The sequence below is a fragment of the Nannospalax galili genome, unplaced genomic scaffold, assembly GCF_000622305.1.
Source record: "Nannospalax galili isolate Female #2095 unplaced genomic scaffold, S.galili_v1.0 scaffold16, whole genome shotgun sequence".
Classification (NCBI taxonomy): domain Eukaryota; kingdom Metazoa; phylum Chordata; class Mammalia; order Rodentia; family Spalacidae; genus Nannospalax; species Nannospalax galili.
In genome coordinates this window covers 243,318-263,812 of record NW_008339910.1, presented here as the reverse complement: position 1 = coordinate 263,812, position 20,495 = coordinate 243,318, and the positions used below count along the sequence as shown (strand labels likewise).

General features: G+C 38.7%; 1 protein-coding gene across 2 annotated transcripts in view; it reads left to right on the top strand.

The window, feature by feature from the left end:
* The first annotated feature begins 227 nt into the window (after positions 1 to 227).
* Chd1 (chromodomain helicase DNA binding protein 1) overlaps positions 228 to 20,495 on the top strand; it is an 88,875-nt gene continuing 68,607 nt past the window's right edge. Inside the window, exons 1-2 of one of the 2 annotated variants that reach the window (XM_029564259.1) lie at positions 228 to 242; positions 1,465 to 1,661. In XM_029564259.1, the coding sequence (XP_029420119.1) occupies positions 1,609 to 1,661 (53 nt within the window). In that variant the 5' untranslated portion in view covers positions 228 to 242; positions 1,465 to 1,608. Of the gene's footprint in view, positions 243 to 1,458; positions 1,662 to 20,495 lie in introns of those variants that run through there. The other variant, XM_008834594.2, reaches the window with a different exon arrangement.

Genomic DNA, 20,495 nt, shown 5'->3' with positions numbered 1-20,495 from the left:
GAAGGAGGCCGGCGCGGGAAGGAGACCGGCGGGAGCTCGGCTGCGGGAGAAGGCGCTCCGGCCTCGAGGGCCGCCCCGCAAACTTGCCGAACCCCGCTACTGGCGGGAGGAGGGGACCCGCGGAGCCGGAGCGACTTGGGGAGCACTCATTGTTGAGACGCGGGACGGGAGCAGTAGCTCCGAGCGCTCCGGGAAGTCGGCGCCCCGTGCGGTCCTCGGAACAGGCTCCCGGGAGAAGGGAGGTGAGGCTGGAAGGAAGTTCCAGCGGCAGAGAAAGCCATTTTGAGGGACGAAAGGAAGGTAAAGGGGCTTAAAAAGCGCCGAGGCCGGTGAACTTTCTTTACGGAGACTTTCGAGAAGGAGGCACAGGACTTAGGCACGCTTTAATAGTAAAGCTCTCTCCCCGGGCTGGAATTAATAGTTAACATTAGGAGTTACTGTGGACTGGTTACTTCGCAGATAACCTGTTCTTGCAAAGGTGTGAGCCCTGAGCTCTAGAGAGTCACAGTCCTGGTGCAGATGCAGGCTGGGCTCCGACCGAGTTGGCCACAGCCGGTTTGCTGCCTCTGTTTCGCGAAGTGGAAACCTGGGGTCGGAAGACAACTCGCTCTCCGTGGCTGTCTCGATACTTTCTGGCTGGGGAAGGATCTGACGTCTCCTTCCCCCGCTTCTTCCTCTCCCTCCCCTGCCAGAGATCTCCTTTGTTTATTCGTGGTTGGCTTGTAGGTGACTGTAGGGCTGTGGTGAAATCTCGAGAGGTGAAAATACTACGTATCGGTCCATCTTTTTTTTAAAAACCTCAAATCGCTTGCCTTGAAAATAAGATAGCAGTGTATACTCTTTGTGTTACTTTTTTATTTCTTCATGGAGTCTCTGATAATCTACACTGGATAAACACTTGTTTTTCATTCTGCCATTGGGTTATCTGATAAAAAGCATTTACTCTGACGTGTGCATTTTTGCTAAGATTATGATACATTTTATTACACTCTTTCCATGTGAGCATTTAAAAAACTTTGCCTTGCTGGAGTATAGGAAGTTCTTGTTGCTAGGAATTAGAGGTTCATTAACCATAACCTTGGTCCGCCTCATTGGTTATTTAACCGTGTTACCAAATACAACATTTCCTCCCCTTTGGCTGTATGTATATGTTCCATAGTGCCACTTTGCTTCAGTAGTAATCTATACAAATATCCTACACGCTGGAAATTATTCCCCAGAAGTTTTGTGGCTGCACAAATATTTAAATTTCTTCCGTCAAAACAACACTAGCACTGTGGCAGGCTAAATTGTAGTAAGTAATTGGGAATGTAGTTAATAGATGCTTAGTTTTTTAAAGTAAGAGGCTTCCAACCCTACTTACCTCCTGTAGTATAATTGGCTCAGGCACATTTTTGCACTTCTAAACAGGGCTTACTTAATCTCGTAGAGCAAATATTCTTACTATTCATGTGTTTTCCCCAGGTGACTCAAAGAGGGTCCCAGGAAACCTGTGAATGTTGAAGAGGAGTCATCTGTGAATTTTTGGTATTTGAGGAGTCAGCATTTATATTCATCTTTTTAACTGGGAAGATTTGTAGTTTATTTTAAAACGTCTTGATATTTACAATGAATGGACACAGTGATGAAGAAAGTGTTAGAAACAGCAGTGGAGAATCAAGGTAAGCAAGACTTTTAAATCAACTGGTTACCTGAGAACTGAATACATCTGTTTTTAGAAATTTGTTTTAGCTCTTGAAATGCTTAAATATAATAGTTTTGTTGATGTTACAGGTGTTGCTTTTATTCTTCAGAGAGAAGCAGAGAACTTAACTATAGAAGACTTAGATCTGTTTAAATCTGTTGGAGGTTTATAGTGTTTGAGTTTGTTGAAGCCGAAACAAGTAGAGACGTTTAAATTGTTGGACTTTTAGTCAACTGTCTGAATAATCAGTGCAGTAAGATTTTATGTACTCATCTTTATCTGGCATCTTATGTTCTACACCTGTGCTTATTACTAGTACAGTCCATATATTTATAGGCACTTGTATATAGACATCAGTAAATTAGGTGGAGTCAGACTGCACAGTTAATCCCACTTCTACCAATTATTAACTGTGAATTAGGGTAAATTATTTACTCTCCATTCTGATTTTTGCTCCTTTAAAATGGAGATTACACTATTATTTACCTTACTTAAAATGGTGTTTTACATGAGGTGCTTTGTGTCAGGGAATAAAATGTTTTCTGATACAGTAGGCATTCAGTATTAGTTGTAGTCAGCATCATGTTTTGTGTAGTATAGAACACTCTATAACAAGTAGTCACAGTGGTGGAGAAATACAAGGGACAAGAAATAGGAAAGGTGATAGAAGAGTTAAGAAAAGAGAATAGCAAGAACAACATAGAGAATAAACTAAGCAGCAGTGATTGGGAAAACACTGTAGTTGAAACAAATATCTAGAAGTTAAAAACCTGAGTTGAGAGCTAGTGGGATGGTTTAGTGGGTAAAGATGCTTGCTATGAGGCCTGGTAACCAGAGTTCAATCTCTGGGGGCCTACATAGTGGAAGAAGAACTGACTCCCCCAAGTTGACCTCTTTTATTATTAATTTTTTATTTTGTGTGTATGAGTATATTGCCTGCATGTATCTAAGTGCACTAGTGTCGTGCAGTGCCCATGGAAATCAGAAAAGGGCATCAGATCCCCTGGAACTGGAATTATGAATTGTTGTTAGCTACCATGTGGGTGTTGGGAATCAAAGCTGGGTCCTTTGCAAGAGCAGCCACTGCTCTTAAGTTCTGAGACATATCTCCAGCTACCTCTCTCTTTGTTTGTTTGTTTTTTTCTTTTAGTCGAGGTATCACTATGCTGCTCTGGTTGGCCTGGAGCACACAGAGATCCTTGTGCCTCTGCCTCCCAAGTGCTGGGATTAAAGGCATGTGCCACATCCTGTAGATTAGAGGATTTTTGAATTTTAGCTTTGATTTGCATCCGTGTAGATAAATTGTTTGGAGTAAGTAGAAGAATTACACTGCCCATTCTCTTACTCATTAGGCACAATGAAATGGTAAACAAGTAGAAATACATAGTAAATACAGGAACCAGACTACCCACAAAATAGGAAATTACACTCTTGACAAAGTATCCTCTACTTGGCTATCTGGGAGAGCCCCTGTTGGTACCTTCTCACCACTTACCCATTTAGTGCTGCCATATCTCAAATTAGGAGGAATTATAATGCCAATTTGATAGCACATGTGAAAAAAAAAAAACCCCTTTGAAATCAGATTTACTTAAAGAGTGCTTTTATAACTGGATTTACTTTGAAATCAGATTTACTTAAAGAGTTCTTTTATACTGTACACCTATAATCCCAGCAAGGATGGTAGAGGCAAGAGGATTAATGTCAGCCCAACATGGTGGTGCACGCCTTTCTTTAATCCCACACTCGGGGCAGAGGCAGGCTGAGATCCAGGTGGATGAGTTCCAGGCCAACTGGGACTATAGTTGGGCATGGTGGAGAACACCTTTAGTCCCAGCACTAGGGAGGCAGAGGCAGATGGATCTCTGAGTTCGAGGCTAGCCTGGTCTCTTAGTGCTATAGTGAATCCAGGGCAGCTGGGGCTACAGGGGAAACCCTGTCTCAAAAATAAAAAATTCTTTTACTTAATGATGTGTATTCACTGTAGGTGATTGCACAGCTAGTTTCTCTAATGAGTCTGAATCAGTCATTCTGTCACATAGGCTTTTGCCCTTCTGAAGAGTGTTGCTATTGAGCTGCCTAGCTTTGTATGCACTTTGGAGTTTCTCAGGAAAGGAAGGAGCTTGTTTTTTCCTCGCTGCTCTTTTGTTGTCCTTCCTTTTATCTGTACCTTTTGTCATTAACACTCAGTTCCTACCCTCTCAAAACGTTTCATCAAAAGATGGTACGAAGTTTTGAAAAAAGATAGTGCCAAGTTAGAAGACTGAGGAAGTAAACTTTACAGATAAAGGGATTTTTCTTTTTAAAAAAGGCATCACAGTTGTAAATATTAATAGAGAGATGAGAAACATGCCCCATTTTTAAAGTTGGTATACATTGTTAAATAATTTAAATAAATTTGATTGTGTTGGCTAAGAAATGTAAATTGTGTTTTGCTTCAGAATTTCTTTTGTGGAAGCTTAAAAGATGAGATTGTGACATTTTTGGTTTTATTTAGCTTTCTACTAAAAAGAGTGAAGGAGAAGGTTGATTCATCACTTTCTGTATGGAAAGTTCTCTTAATTATTGACCAAAAGAAAGAATACTCAGGAAATAGGTCTTTCTGGCCATGATCAACTGCCAGTTTTGAAAACTTGCTCAGAAAAGTGGGCCAGGATGCACCTGTACAACAGTTTTAGCTTGACACAGTTGTATGTAGCTGAAGCTAAGCTCTCTGACGATACTGGAAGGTTTCCAGCAGTTTTCCACCTGTGTGGACTTGGTTAGTGATCAGGGTCTTCAAACCTTAGTTAGACATTTAAAACTTTTTCATTTTTTAATTTTTGTTGTTTTGGACATCAACCCAATGCCTCACACCTGTTAGGCAAAGTATTGTACCTCCACACAGATTTTTTTCAACTTTTAAAAAAATTTTATGTATATGAATGTATTGCCTGCATGTGTATAAGGGCACCCGTGTCATGGAATGTTCATGGAGGTCAGAAGAGGGTGTTGGATCCCCAGAACTGGAGTTATGGACAGTTGTGAGCTGCCATGTGGGCTGGAATTCGAACCCAGGTCTTCTGTAAGAACAGCCAGTGCTCTTAACCACTGAGCCATTTCTCCAGCCCCATATTTTCGGTTTTAAGGATATTTGGAAGGGTGATTTATTCCAGCAGTGGATTTATGGGGAAATACAGAAATACGTGGTCACCTATTGCTTATTTTTGGATGTATGGTAGATGCTTATATGTAGATAAATCTTTGTCACGCACATTTAAGAATTTCTAACTGTAGTCCTTAGATGGATACATTATGCTCTTGAACAATTTTTACAGAGTTGGAGAAGATGTTGGTGATGGTGTTTTAGTCGTCTCACATAGTCTCATAGTTGCTAATGAAATTCTGTTGATCTGATTCTTAGAATAAAATCTTACAGTTATCTGTGCATGCGGGTACATGTTCTAGGATTTGAGCCCAGAGTCTTGTGTGTGCCAGGCAAGTTTTCTACCACTAAGTAAAATCCTCGACCTAAAAATCTTTATTTTACTGTAGCTTTTTAAAGTGTTAATAATGCTTATATTTGATGTATATGAGTGCTTGCCTGCATATATGTAAGTGTACCACATGTGCAATGCTTGAGGAGGCCAAAAGAGGTCATAGGATCCCCAGGAACTGGAGTTACAAATGGGTGTTAACCACCATGTGGATGCTGGGAACTGAACCTAGTCCTCAAGTATGGTATTAACATATTTTACATGAAGAAGCCCTATGTGTTGTACTAATTTTCCTTGGCTTATAGAAACCACATTTTTCCTTTCTTTACATTTCAAGAATGTTCTTTGGATCTTAGTGTTGTTTTAGACATGGTAGTCCATGCCTTTTAATCCTTACGTTCTGAACATAGACAGGCTGGATCTCTGTGTGTTTGAAGCCAGCCTGGTTTACAATAGCAAGTTACAGGTCAGTCAGCAATGTCTCAAAGAAAAAGGCTTCAGGAAGATAATAGTGGCAGAGAGCTAGAAATAGGATTGATGGACATGTGCTAAATGAAAATTGTTAAATAAATTTTTGCCAATTAAAAAGAAAATTGTCAGTTTACAAATAGAATTTACCAAATTAAACAACACTAAGAAAATAAAGATTATTAGAATTGATGTCTGAGCAAGTAGTTCAGCCATAGAGAGCTTACTGAGAATACATAGTCTTAGATTCAATCACCAGCTCCACAAAAATAGATAAGTAGCTGGTTGTGGTGTTGCCTTGCCTTTAATCTCAGTGCTTGGGAGGCAGAGGCAGGTGTATCTGAGTTTTCGGCCAGCCTAGTCTACAGAGTGAGATCAGGTCAGTACAAGACCTAGCTCAAAAAGAAAGGGAGGGAGGAAGGGACCGGCCGTCTGTTAAATTTCAGAAACATTGAGTCAGTGGGTGGCGTGCGCCTTTAATCCGACAGAGGCAGGTGAATCCCTGTGAGATCAAGGCCAGCCTGGTCTCCATGGTGAGTTCCAGGTCAGCTGTGGCTACAGGGAGACCCTGTCTCAAAAAGACAAAAAAAACAACCACCACCACCACCAAAAAAACACCAAGTCAATGCTAACAGCACCCCCCCCACCACCAATTTTTTTTTTTTTTTCAAATTTTGAGATATGGTTTCTAGCCCCAGGTGACCTGGAATTCACTATATGCGCCAGACTGGTATTGAAGTCAGAGATAGTCTGCCTCTGCCTCCCAGGTGCTAGAACTAAAGGCATGCGATGCCATGCCTAGCCCTTTTTGTGTGTGAGCCTTCATGTCTTTGCCTTGCAAGTGATGGTATTATAGGTGTATGTCATCATGTCTGGCTTCAGATCACATTTTTCACTCTCCTGTAAGTGGCAGTTGAATATTACTTGGTATAGCATTTGTGAAACATTGCCTTTAGTTGTCTTTTTTCTTTTTGATTTTTGTTGTTGTTGTTTTTGTTTTTCTTTTCTTTTTTTTTTTTTTGAGACAGGGTCTCCCTGTAGCCCCAACTGGCCTGGAACTCACTTTGTAGACCATGCTGGCCTGGTTCTCACAGCTTGTCCCTGCCTCAAGTGCTGGGATTAAAGGTGTGCACCACCACCCCCAGCTTTTTCTGAAATGGCATCTCGCTTCATAGCCTACTCTGGCCTGACGCTCACATGTAGCCTATGACATTACACACATTCCATAAAGATTCCTTGTGTAAAAATTAAATTTTTTTGTTTACATTAAATTTGAACTTTTTTTCTTTTTGGTCCTTTTGAGACAGGGTCTCCCTGTAATCCTAGCTGTCCTGGATTCGCTATGGAGACCAGGCTGGCCTTGAACTCACAGAGATCCACCTGCCTCTGCCTCCTGAGTGCTGCAATTAAAGGTGTGCACCACCATGCCTGGCAATTTTTAAAGGAAGTGACATTTAAAATGGTGTTTTCTGAATTTTTTTAATAACCACCTTAGTTTTTTTAAAAAAATTTAATTTAGAAGGTTTTAGAAGTAATGCTTAAGAAACATTTTGGGGAAGATAGGAAAATATGAACTCACAAAACTAGAGTGGCTAGAAATCACTCAGTGAAGAAAGTTGTGACAATTTCCTGTGATGTTATTAATTACAGGAGTGACTCTTACATTTCATTTTTCTTAATCCGTATCTCAGTTCAGTTGCTTTTTCTTTGTCTCTTGTATTTTTTTCTCTTCTCTGGTATCTTGTATGTGCTACTAAATCTGGGATTATGCAAATGCCTATTGTTTTGGAAACTCAGTATATACTTACTAGCAGCTGTAGTGATAGGTTACACTGTGTCCAAGTAGAATTTAACCAAATTATAATTTTCATAAGATTTTCCGAGATTGTGGTAAATCTAGATTGCTATAATTGGGCTTACTTTGAACTGGTGAGGATAAGAGAATTGCACATGAATTAATTTTCAAATACAGTACTTTTCTGTGTATAAGAGTAAGATAATATGTAGGCAGAAATTAATATCAAATGCTTGCTTGATTTTGTTCTTAATAGATGGATCATATCTGATATAATTATACATTTAAAAATACATGTTGCCTCTGGAAAGAGATGGAGGAAAGATTCTTTTCAACTTTGTGTGTGACAAGGTCCTGGAACTTGTTACGTAATGAGGCTGTCCTTGAACTATTGATCTTCCTATCTCTACCTACCAAGTGTTGGGAGTTTAGAAGAGTACCAGGGTTATAGGTGTGTACCTGCCGCCATGCCTGTAAAAAAAAAAAAGGGGGGGGGGAATACAGAAATAAGCCAGCCATGGTGGCACATGCCTTTAATCCCAGCACTCCAGAGGCAGAGACAGGTGGATCTCTGTGAGTTCCAGACCAGCTGGGGCCACAGGGAGACCCTGTCTCAAAAAAGACCAAAAAAAAAAAAAAAAAACCCAGAAATAGAAATCTTGTGATCTTGTGCCCATTATCACCTAATGCCTGTTGGAAAAGTGGTCTTGGGCTTCATCCCAGAGTCTTCATGTTTTAGTAGATTCCTAAGTGATTTGTATGTATTTTAAATTGTTGGCATGTATATTTATAGTATATATGTTACATACATAACATTTATATATATTATAAAATGAACCTGTTTACCTGAAGTCATTTACCAGTTTACTATTTCTACAGTATTTTTGTTACTGATGATGTTGCTTACATATGAGTTTTATTTTCTGTAAATCCTTGAGGAACAGTCTCGTAAAACATCGCAGCAGTCAGTTTTATTTTGAAACAAATAATTACAATGGTAACCAAGGATTACTAATCTTAAATTCTTAATGAACTAAGGGTGCACCAGAGCACTGTATACCTGAAATTTCACAACTCAATTTTTTAAATATTTTATTTCATGTGTATGAGTGTATTACCTGTATGTACATAAGTGCACCTGTATCATGCAGTATCCATGGAGGTCAGGAGGAGGCCATTGAATCTCCTGGAACTGTGGTTACCAATGGTTGTTAGCCACCATGTGGTTGCTGGGAACCAAACCCAGGTCCTCTGCAAGAGCAGCCAGTGCTCTTAACTGCTGAACCATCACCCTAGCCCCTTCAACTCATTCTTGAAAAGCTCCTTTGATATCTGCAGTGTTTAATTCTTTCTGTTCAGATGGGGAAACTCGATTTATAAAGTTTTAAAAATTTTATTTATATGTGTTTGTGAATGTATGCCACTTGTATGCAGCTGCATGTAGAGGCCAGGTGTGGCTGTTGAATCCCCTAGAGATGGCATTGTAGCCAGTTGTGAACCCCCTGATATAGATGCTGGGAACTGAACTGGGGTTCTCTGAAAGAGCAGGTGCTTTTAACCACTGAGACATCTTTCCATCCACCTATAAACAGTTTAAAAATTATCCTTTTAAAACCATTAATGAAAGTCAGGAAGCTGGCTCAGTGAGTAAAGTGCTTCCTTGCTGCCCAACACAAGGACCTGAGTTTGGGTCCCAGAACTCACATGAAAAGTCAGGTATTGGGGCATGCACCTGTAATCTTCACACTGGGAGATGGAGACAGGAGGATCCTAGGGGCTTTCTGGTATCCTGTCTAGTAACTGTAGCTGAATCTGTGAGCTTCAGACTCTGAGAGAATCCATCTCAAAATATAAATGAGGGCTGTGGAGATGGCTAAGGAGCAAGGGCTAACCCATCAGTTTTCAGTTTGATTGCAAGCCTCAATGAATAAGGTGGAAGAGTGATTGAGGAAGATCACCAGTATCAACCTCCACACATGTGCACATGCACCTCCACACACAGGTGCCCATACACATGCAAACACAATACACATAGAGACCACACACACATACACACGAAAAGAAAAAAAGGCGGGGAACTATAGAGGAAGACACCTGACTTAGAGTTCTGGCCTCTGTATGCACATGTACACACACACACACACACACACACACATACACACGCGTTAACAAAACCGTAGACTTTGCCTAGATTCCATTTGTTCCAGGATTTAGTTCATAGTGCTATATTTCATTTACTTCTCACATCTTTTCAGTCTCCTCTGCGATTTTCTGTTTATTTTTTATAACCTTAATGGTTATGAGAAATAATGGTCAGGTATCTTGTGTAATGTAACCAAATATACATTTGTCTGGAGTTTTTATATAGCACATATACATTTTGTGGTCATACAATGTGAGGAACAGATGATATTAACCTTCATCAGTTGAGCACCGTAGCATTCACCAGCTTTTTCTACTGAAGTTTGCTGATTCCCCGTCTTGGTACTGCATTCCTTGGAAGCAAGTCACTATGTCTAGACCCCTCTTAGTGAGGTTGAGTGGTGATTAAGCTTTATCTCCTGGGTGAGGGGAGTATTTATATACATTAAATGGAATTTTTGTAAAAAAATATTTGTACTTCAATTTCTGTTTATATTTTACACTTGAATGTTATTATCCAATAATGTATATATTTTGTTGCCTAAATTACTCAGACTTTGGCCATTGGGAGCTGGGATTCTTGTAGGCTTCTGTGTTTCTTTTATATACTCTCATCTTTGTGTACTTGAAGCCATTCTCGAAGGAGCACTGGTTACTTTTATTGTATTAGAAACTGAGTTTTGCATGCTGGGTGTTCTAGTTTGCTTTTTGTTGCTTTGACAAACACCATGACCAAAAGCAACCTGGGAAAGGAAAGGGTTTATTTGGCTTAAACTTCCACATCACAGTCCATCATCCAGGGAAGTCCCCAGGCTCACTTGCCTAGAGATGATAGTGTCCATGGTGGGTTGGGCCCTCCTACATTAGTTAGCAATCAAGAAAATGCCTCACAGACATGCCCGTAGGCCAGTCTGATAGAAGCAGTTCTTTAGTTGAAGTTTTTTTCCCAGGTGTTACAAATTGACAACCAGTATTAGCCATCACACTAAGTTTACCCTTTGTTACCTAAGTGTCACTTCTAGGCCCTCTCAGCAGATAAAGCAGGCAGAACTAGAAAAGAAATGTATACACAAGCCTTATGCATCTCCATTTTTGTAGTTACTTGTGTATCTTTCCATTGTGTACATCCAGTAAGCATGAGTTTAGATATCTACAGTAACTCTTATCCTGTACTACATGGTTTATTCCAATAAAGAATTGCAAGTTCCATAATAAAGAAAATGTATTAGACATACTGGTTTTACAGTTCTTTACCCTGAGATTTATTCATTGTTATGCTGAAGTCTTAACAATAAGGGAAAGGGAATGAGAAAAAAGGAAGTCTAGCTTCTAGAATAATGGAGTGGAGGTAAAATTAAAATAAGGAAAGATTTGGAGTGACCCATGAGAATATGTTCCCCATATAAATGGATTTGTCAGAGCCACCAGTTTTAGGGAGAGACCCCAGGAATCTATTGTACTAGAAATCAACTTATTTAATGCCTGTGAGAATTGTTGTTTATAATTGAAACAGTATTATTATTTGTTAAAAGGTGGCTACTTAGTCAAAAGCTGTCATTAAGTACATGTTGAACCACATTTAACAGTTCCTTTGGTATGAGTAGATAAGGTACAATTTAAGTTACTATTGATTAGAATACAGAGAAAACGTTTTAAAGACACTCAAAAGTTCTGTCCAAACGGTAGTGACTTTTGAAATTCAGTGTCTGCATTATCTCTCAGAGCTGAAGCTTAGGGAACAAGAATTGTGGGCGCTTACAGTGACTCCCTGTGGTTACGGAGCTGTTTCTCAGCTCTGCATTGTTTTCATAAATACAGCTGTCATAATAATGAAGGCTTTTTTTTAAAGTTTTATTTTTTAGTTTTTTGAGATAAATTATTTAGAACCTCAGTAAACTTAAATTTTGGATAAATTGAAAATACCTTGTTAATGTACTTTTTATGATGGTACTATACTTTGACAGGCATTATCAAAAAGCAGAACTGCTGGAAATATATTGGGCATAGTACTTGCCTAACATGAGCAAGGGTCCGTCCTCCCCCAGCCCACACCGAATAGCAGAGAGCAATTTAATTTTATATTGAGGTATGGAGGGATGCTAGTAGAAGTCCGAGAGTCATGGGAGCACTGGAAAAGAGGACATTGCAGTTCCCTCATCTACTATGGCAGTTCTTGTTTTGTGCTTGAGCTACATTATTATTTTTATCCCTTGCAGCATCTGGAGTATTTTTTTCACTGTTATAAATGACTAAATCTTGAAATACATTAGTGATTTGAAAGAAAGGTTTATAGGAATAATAATCAGCTATATAAATGAACGTTAAAATTACAAAAACTTCTTGTTTAGCATGTATTTTTATGGCAAAGGTTATTTTTATTTTATGTGTATGTTTATATTGCCTGCATGTAGGTAAGTGCACCCGTATTGTGCAATGCCCATGGAGGACAGAAGAGGGTGTTGTATCCCCTGGAACTGGAGTTGCAGACAGTTGTTAGCTGCCATGTGGGTGCTGGGATTCGAATCTGGGTCTTTTGCAAGAACAGCCAGTGTTCTTAACCGCTGAGCCATCTCCCCAGCCCCTAGTATTTTAAAACATTTTAAAGGGGCAAATTAAATAACAATTGATCATGATTTTATTTTTTAATTTTAATTAAATACATGATTTGTGTTAACTCAGCTAATACAAATAATTTCAAGCATGTGCAGAAGTAGTAACAGTACTGTGCACACTAGGGTGCACTTTGCCTGCCTTCCACACTTTTCATCCCATGGCAGTGTGGCTTGATCTTTAATCCCACCTACCCCTTCACCTCACTTGATTACTTTTAAATATGTAATCAGTACATGTTAGACTTTCATGGTAGGTAATGCTGATGGGGGCGGGGGACTTTATCTTGTTATGTTATAAAGGTCGCCAATTACCATGCCACCAATACTGTGATTTCATGTGTATTTTATGAAACTCTTAGTAACTTTTAACCATAAGGGTACATAGCCCTTATTTTTCATCTGATGATATTCTAAATGTGTAGTGCAGAATGTTTAAGAAAGCATTTTCAGGGACTGGAAAGATGGCTCAGTGGTTAAGAGCTCTGACTGCTCTTGCAGAAGACCCGGGTTCCATTCCCAGCATCCACATCATAGCTAACAACTGTCCGTAATTCCAGTTTTGGGGGATCTGATGCCTTCTTCTGACCTCCATGGGCATTGTATGATATGGGTTCACTTACCTACATGCAGGCAATACACCTATACACATAAAATTAAACAAAAACTTAAAAAAATTTTTTTTAATTTTATTATTTTTATTTTATGTGTATGTGTGTATTGCCTGCACGTAGGTAAGTGCAACCATGTTGTGCAGTGCCTGCGGAGGTCAGAAGAGGCTGTCAGATCCCCTGGGACTGGAGTTACAGACAGTTGTTAGCTGCCATATGAGTGCTGGGTTTCGAACCCAGGTCTTCCTCAAGAAGAACTGGTGTTCTTAACTGCTGAGCCATCTCTCCAGCCCCAAACTGAAAAAAGATTTTTTTTTTTGAAAAAGAATTTTGAGTTTAACCTTAGATGCTACATGACTGAATTATTCATGCTAAAAATTAACCTTTATAGCATCTATTTCTTGAAGCTTTAGTCTCATTTCTTCAGTTTGGGACTTCAGCTGGGTAGAATCATATTTTACTTTCATTTTGTCTTGAATTGGTAGTTTAAAATGCTCAAAAATGTACTTTGTTGGTTTGGTAGTCACTGCCTAAGAACAGAGGCACTCCTTGGTTTTTAAGTCAGTCAGATTGAAAGATACTTTCTAGATTTTTCTGAAATCTTAAGAAGCTGTTACTAGTATTTTGTCAATTTTTTAAAATGTAGGTTTATATGTATATACTGCAGTAGTAAGTAAAATGTATGCAGGTTGTGTGGTCTACCAAGTTTGAAGGCCATAGCCTACGTTTAGCTACAAATTGATTTCTTGTTAAAGCTTTGTATCAACTTACTGTCTACTCTGCCCATGTCATTTCTCCATGTGGAAATGGATAATGCAATCCAAATAACCTGAAATAAGGATCCTGATTTAATGAACTGCAGGATCAAGTTAGATGATAGACATGTACAAATCATTTCAATGTTGTAAAGCACTATTACTAACATGAGCAAAATTCTTTGGGAGCTTGAACTGGAACAGTGCCCTATGCCTGGGGAAATGGGAATGTCTACAGAAAAGATGCGATACTGTTGAGTAGTCTTGATGTGTTTTCTTGACAGGAAGAGTATGGGATAGGTACCTATGCTGAGCTCTGTAACCTTTCTCTCCACTGCCTTCGCTTCCTCCTTTTCTCCCTTCTAGTTCTTCACTCAGGAATTGGTCTTTGAACTGTTTTGTTACACATGAAAGTTTTTTAAACCATGAGTTTTTATTCCTGGTAGAAGTTCTTACTCAATAATTGTTAAGTTGAGGAGGTATACAAGTGAAATGAAATAATACATGTGCAAAACCCATTCTTTTAAAAAATGTTTATTGTATAAGTGCAATGTATTAGAGACCCCAAAACATAGGGCTCAAATGCAGTTATTTCTTTTTCACTGTCAGGTAAGTTAATGCTAGCTACCCTTTGAGATTGTTCAGATACTCTCAGCGTAGATACCTATCCCCGTTTGTCGTGGCTACTGTGACAGCTTTGTTGTCTTTAACATGTGACCCTTAATTATTAAGTATTTGTCATTTCCTTCCAGAAGGAAAGGGGATGGTGATGGGGAAGAGGACATAAAATAGCTGCACCTATCTCCATAGGTGATGATGTAGAGACCACATATTACTTCTGCCTGTATCTCATTGTCCATCAGAACCTGTTGAAAGACATGAGGGAATTATTCTTGTTACTTTTCTGGGAATGTCCCAGCCAAAACTGGAGGAATATTATTTAATACCAGAATACTAATGAGGAAACAAATAAAAACCTAGTGGATAAGGATAGGAACAAGGCAGGCAGAGAGTGCCTTTTTTGTGTAACTCAAATGAAAGAATGTTCTGTTAAATGACTTCTATTATCCAAATTAGTGGCTTTCATTTTTCTGAATTTCTTTTTAGTTCATATAGATATGTAACTTCTACTCTTATTGTCATAGTGATGTTGTTTACTTTTTCACTTTGCCTTCCCGGAGCCTCAATTTTTTTATTATATATAAATGGAAGAATTAAATAGGAATATACTGTCCGATTCGTAGAACCAACTAGTAATCATTATATCTTCCTCCTTTACTACACAGTGTGTTGAATATTTTAGCATATGTGTAGGTTTTGTTCATAGACATTCCCCACTTATGTTTAAAATTATGACAGGCTAAAGAATACCAGGAGCAAATTTTGAAGTAATGGCTTCTGATCTTGAATTCACAAGGAAGATTGATGGTTTTAATCTATTACTAACTCTCAGAATATGTGTGGCAGGATATTTTATATTTTTCATCCTCAACAATAATCTTGAACTATATTTCCATGTGACAGAAACCTGAGACTCATCTAATGGGTATACAAATAGAAACACAGCTGGGCATAGTGGCACACACCTTTAATCCCAGCACTTGGGAGGCAGAGGCAGGTAGATCTCTGAGTTCAAGGCTAGCCTGGTCTACGTAGTGAGTTCCAGGCCAGCTGGGACTACAGGGAGACCCTCTCTCAAAAAGACCAACAACAAAACAAACACCAAATAGAAACACAATTACAGTGGCAAGAAAAGACTAGAATGCTAGCAAAAAGAATAATTTAGGGTTGAACTTTAAAACACCAACAGATCAGCCTTGAATTTCCCCAGTAAGTGTGTGTCAAAATTTGCTTTAAAAATTCTCTCAGTAACACTTCTGAAGGCATTGACATGTAAACAGTGCTAAAGAAGGCAAGCAACAAGAATGAGAGTTTAGCTCACTCTGGCTCCTGTGGGCTGTAAGCACCATCTTTTCCTTTGTGCATGTATGGCACTATTTATGAGCTGCACAGTCCTAGTATAATTTTGTGGAAAGTTCACCTGCCAGTGTATGTAAATGTATGCCCTCTACCCACAGTGAATCTAATCCATCAAGATACCACTAACAGTTTAAAAAAACACAGGGAAAAGTAGGGAAATGGACATATAGGAAAGAAAAAGTATTTTGAGACCTTGTCTCCCTTTGTAGTTCAGGCTATTCTAGTACTTGTGATCTTGCCTTAGCCTTTGGAGTTCTGAGACTACCTGACAGAAAGAAAACCTTTATGCATGAGGGACAATAGTAAATAAATGGGTATATTATTTAATAGAATTAAAGAAACCATTGTTTTAAGCTTTGCTACAGGCAGTGTAATACAATGTTTAAATGTGCTCAAACCATCATTTTTCTTTAGTACTGTTTTGAGATGTTATTTTCATTCCTCTTTGCTATTCCTATACCCACTCTAATACTTTCTTGATATCTTAAATCTTCAAAATTTATTAGGACCAGGTTTTTGTGTTGGTTAGGAATGCAGCTGTCCAATCTGCTGTCTGTCTTAGGTCATTCATTATTTATTCAGGTACCTAAAATGAGTCTTAATGTTTTCTTTATTTCAAAGGACTGATTTGAATGGAAAGTACAGTATAGAGATGGAGGTGCTGCCACTGTCTTGCAGGACTGAGTTAACATGGACTTTGACTCCCAGAGCACTCCCTTCCCTTAAAGATGTGAAATAATAGATTAGAGCAAAGAACAAAAGTTACATAGTTGAACTTTAAAGAAAACTTAGATGTTCCAGAAACATAGGAATACAAAGCCCGAGAAGTAAGGAACAGTGTGCTGTGGACAAACATGGCAGCATGTAAAACATTTGGTGGGTCAGAGGGCTTTAGTACAAGAGAATGGAATTGGGTTTGGAACTCGGAATTTGGCTGCATCAAAAACTAAGAAAATTTTCTTCTTAAAGTTTGGAACCAGGAAGAATTGCCACCTATGGAAAGATTCTAGGGGCTGGAGAGTTGGTTTATCAGTTAAGAGCATTGGCTGCTCTTGCAGAGGACCTAGGTTAGATTCCCAGCACCCACATGGCAGCTGATAACCATCTGTAACTGCAGTTCCAGGGAAATCTGACATCTTCTGACTTCTCTGGGCATTGCACAACATGGATGTACTTACGTATGTGCAGGCAATATACTCATACATAAAATTAAAAAAATATTTTAAAAAGAAAGATTCTATAAAAACTCTTGAACTTTCAAGAACATTTTTCTGTGTAAGGATAAAATGGAACATAATATGAAAATATTTTTAAAGTATAGAACTCATGTTTCAAATTTTGTGTTACTAGAAAAGAAGTGTAAGAAAGGGCTTAAGGCCAAGCAGACAACACAAGAAAATTTCCAAGTATAGACATTTTGGACAGTTGATTTGTGAGTTAGTGTCAGTGGCATCCACAGGAGCCAGTGTATGGACAGTGTGACTAAATGGAGTATGAACCCAGTGTTTAGAGTTTTTGAGTATTCCTGATAAGTTACAGTTTTACTTAGATGATTGAAGAAGAATAAAAACAAAAAAAGTAGTATAGAGGCAGAGAAAACTGGAGAACAGAACAGAATGAGAATTTATGTGAAAGATTTAGATGTGCAGTGCTTTAAAATACAAAGCAAAGAGGATATAATATTAGCAGCATATTAATTCATAAAGTCTCAAGTCTGGCTGGTAGAATGCTAGAAAGTAGGAATATATTTGTAAAATAAAAAGCAGTACTAGCATGGCTTAGGTTAATCTTGGGCGCCTTAGGTGGGGTAGAGGAGTAAGTTGCAGTGAAGGTTGAGTAAAATAGCTTGGGGGAAGAGGATGGTGATGACTAGCAGCCTTCTAGGAAAGGATGAGTGCTTGTACCAAGGTTGGCTACAAGGTGGGAAAAAGCCTGCAAATGATTTTAGATTAAGTGGGACAAGAGTTCAAATTTTAGTTACTAAATTTAGGGAACAAATGTAAGCCTTTAAAACCCTCAAAATAAGTTGTAGTTATGGCTTTGCCACAAGGTTTTAATAATTCTGAGATGGTGCTCAGGCCCAAGCAATTTAAAATTGTGGAGGGATGGCAAACTTGATACAGGTTAGAATTTGGAAAGCATTTCTGCCAGTTAATTCAGAGGTATAGAATAATAGCATTGTAATTATGAAATTCATGAGGATTTAGCCATAGAGGATAGCTGCAAAGAATTCTTAAAAAAAAAAAAAACTTTAAAATAAATAAAAATGAATTTCATGCCTTTGTTGACAGAAAAATTTTTCTAAGCACTCAAGTTGATGACATTGACTTTGTTACAGTACCTTCAGGAATATGGAAAAGAATATTGGTTTTTATACCGAAAGATGTGCCTATGTGAATGTTGAACACTTTCCCTTACATTTTCCTCTTTCAGCTTCAAACTTTTAAAAAATTCTTAGTTTAAATTATATAATTACACAATTTCATACATTGTTTTTGTTGGCTGCACCCCTCACCTTGTTCCTACCCCCATAACCTCCATCCTACTTTCATGTGACATGTTCCCCTTCCTCCCCTCTTAAGACCTCTTTCTCCTCTCATGGTCCCCTTTCTGGGTTCATAATCTATACCCCCCCCCACACACACATGCCTAGAAATTAAAATCTTGTATCTGAATGTGAGAGAAAACATACAGTGTTTGTCTTTGTGAGTTATATGTACTTAATACAATTTTCTGTTACGTCCATCTTCCTGCAAATATCATGATTTCATTTTTCTTTTATAGCTTCATAAAATTTCGTTTTGTGTGTATGCACCACATTTTCTTATTTGTTGACTGATATCTACGCTATTTCCATTTCTTGCCATAGTAGTACAATGTTAATGTGAATGATCAAGTGACTCTGTGGAATAAAGTCCTTCGGCTTTGCTGTGTGTTGTTTAGGTTTATTTATTTATTTATTTATTTATTTATTTATTTGTTTGTTTGTTTATAGAGACCTCCATTCTGATATCCATTATGGCTTTAGCTACATACTTTGAAGGAAAAGCATAAAGTCCAAAATACAGAACACATTCTAGTTGAGTCATCTGCCACTGAACGGTTCTGAAAAGCACAGCCCAACACTTCCGCTAGGTCTCACTTGACCAAAGCTTGAAGGTATACTTAAGTAGCCAGGCAGCTGTTTCTTCAGTTTTTGTGTAATTTCTTTCTTTTTTTGAGATGCGGTCTCTCTGTAGTTCTGGCTGGCCTAGAACTCTGTTCTGTAGACTTAAGCTGGCCTGGAACTTGGAGAAATTTGACTGCCTCTGCCTCTATTGGTCTGACTCATTTACTGTAGGTAGGTAGGTAGGTAGGTAGGTAGGTAGGTAGGTAGAGAGATAGAGGAATAGAGAGATGACATTCATTTTTACCTCTCCAGGTTTAAAAAAAAAAAAAAAGTTATTTTAATTTCATGGGGCTGGAGGGATGGTTCAGCAGTTAAGAGCACTGACTGTTTTAGAGGATCTGATTTTGATTCCCAGCACCCACATGGTGGCTAACAGCTGTCCATAACACCAGTTCCAGGTGATCCTACATCCTCTTCTGGCCTCTGCAGGATTTGTGTGACACGGGTGCACTTAAATACACACAGGAAAAAGTTATTTTAATTTCATGGGGCTGGAGGGATGGTTCAGCAGTTAAGAGCACTGACTGTTTTAGAGGATCTGATTTTGATTCCCAGCACCCACATGGTGGCTAACAGCTGTCCATAACACCAGTTCCAGGTGATCCTACATCCTCTTCTGGCCTCTGCAGGATTTGTGTGACACGGGTGCACTTAAATACACACAGGAAATACACTCATACACATAAAATAAAAATAATAAAATATTCTTAAACAGTTATTTGAATTTCTTATGTGTCTTCTCTTTGTCCAGCTTAATGGATCAAATATTACATTTTTTATGCTACTTGATGTTTCTTTGTGTATTCTATTCATTTGACTTCTGTAACTTTTTTTGGTAAACTTTTTAAAAAACTTTATTAGGAATTTCATACATGCATATAAGGTGTTTTGATCAAATACATGCCCACTCCCTCCCCTCCAATACCTCCTATATCTCCCCATCACTTTTTTCTGACTTCATGTACCCTCCCTTCCTTCCTTCCTTCCTTCCTTCCTTCCTTCCTTCCTTCCTTCCCTCCCTCCCTCCCTCCCTCCCTCCCTTCTTTCTTTAATGGGGCTTTTTGCTACTTAACATTTCCCCCCTCTGAAGAGGTAACCCCAATATTAGGGATTAGATAAGCGCTCCCAAATACTTGTAACATTTTTGGCCTTGGGAACAGAGTATTTTGCTAAGAGGCCCAAGGACATTTTGACTTAGCCAAGAAACTGGCTACTTTTCTTTGGGGTCTGTTTACTCTAATTACCTAGCCAATTCCTACCTCCTATTCTTATCACACCATCCTCTGAAGAGGTTACCCAAATTTCCAGTAAGGAATCGGGATGCAGACCACTCTGGCTTCTTCCATGTTGAACAGGCATACAGGGTGAGGCAACTGGGGTGCCTCTTCAGTGGGTCTATGTAAGACTCCCAAATTGCATAACTCTTTTCTGTAGGGAAAAAAGAAAATCTTTGACTGGTGAATAGAGATGTGAAGGAGAAGTAAAGGCAAGAGTAGTTAGCATTACAAGTTAGCATTACAAGTTCTAGACAGGGAACCAGAAAAAGGTCAAAACAGGGTAAATTTCAAATGTTCATATCAGAGTCCATTGGGATTTCTTCAGAGGTTCCAAAAGCATCCCTCTATTGGGTTTCTCCTCATTTTTCTTCTGTCTGCTAAGGCTGGACTTGAGAGTGATGGACTCAGGATTTGTTTTCAGGTACTTTGATAGCTGTTGGAGTGGCTAGAATCAGTGTCACTTCCCTCTCAAAGGCTTCTAGATGGGAGAAAACAAATTTAGCCATCATTTTAGAAAAATAGTGGTTGT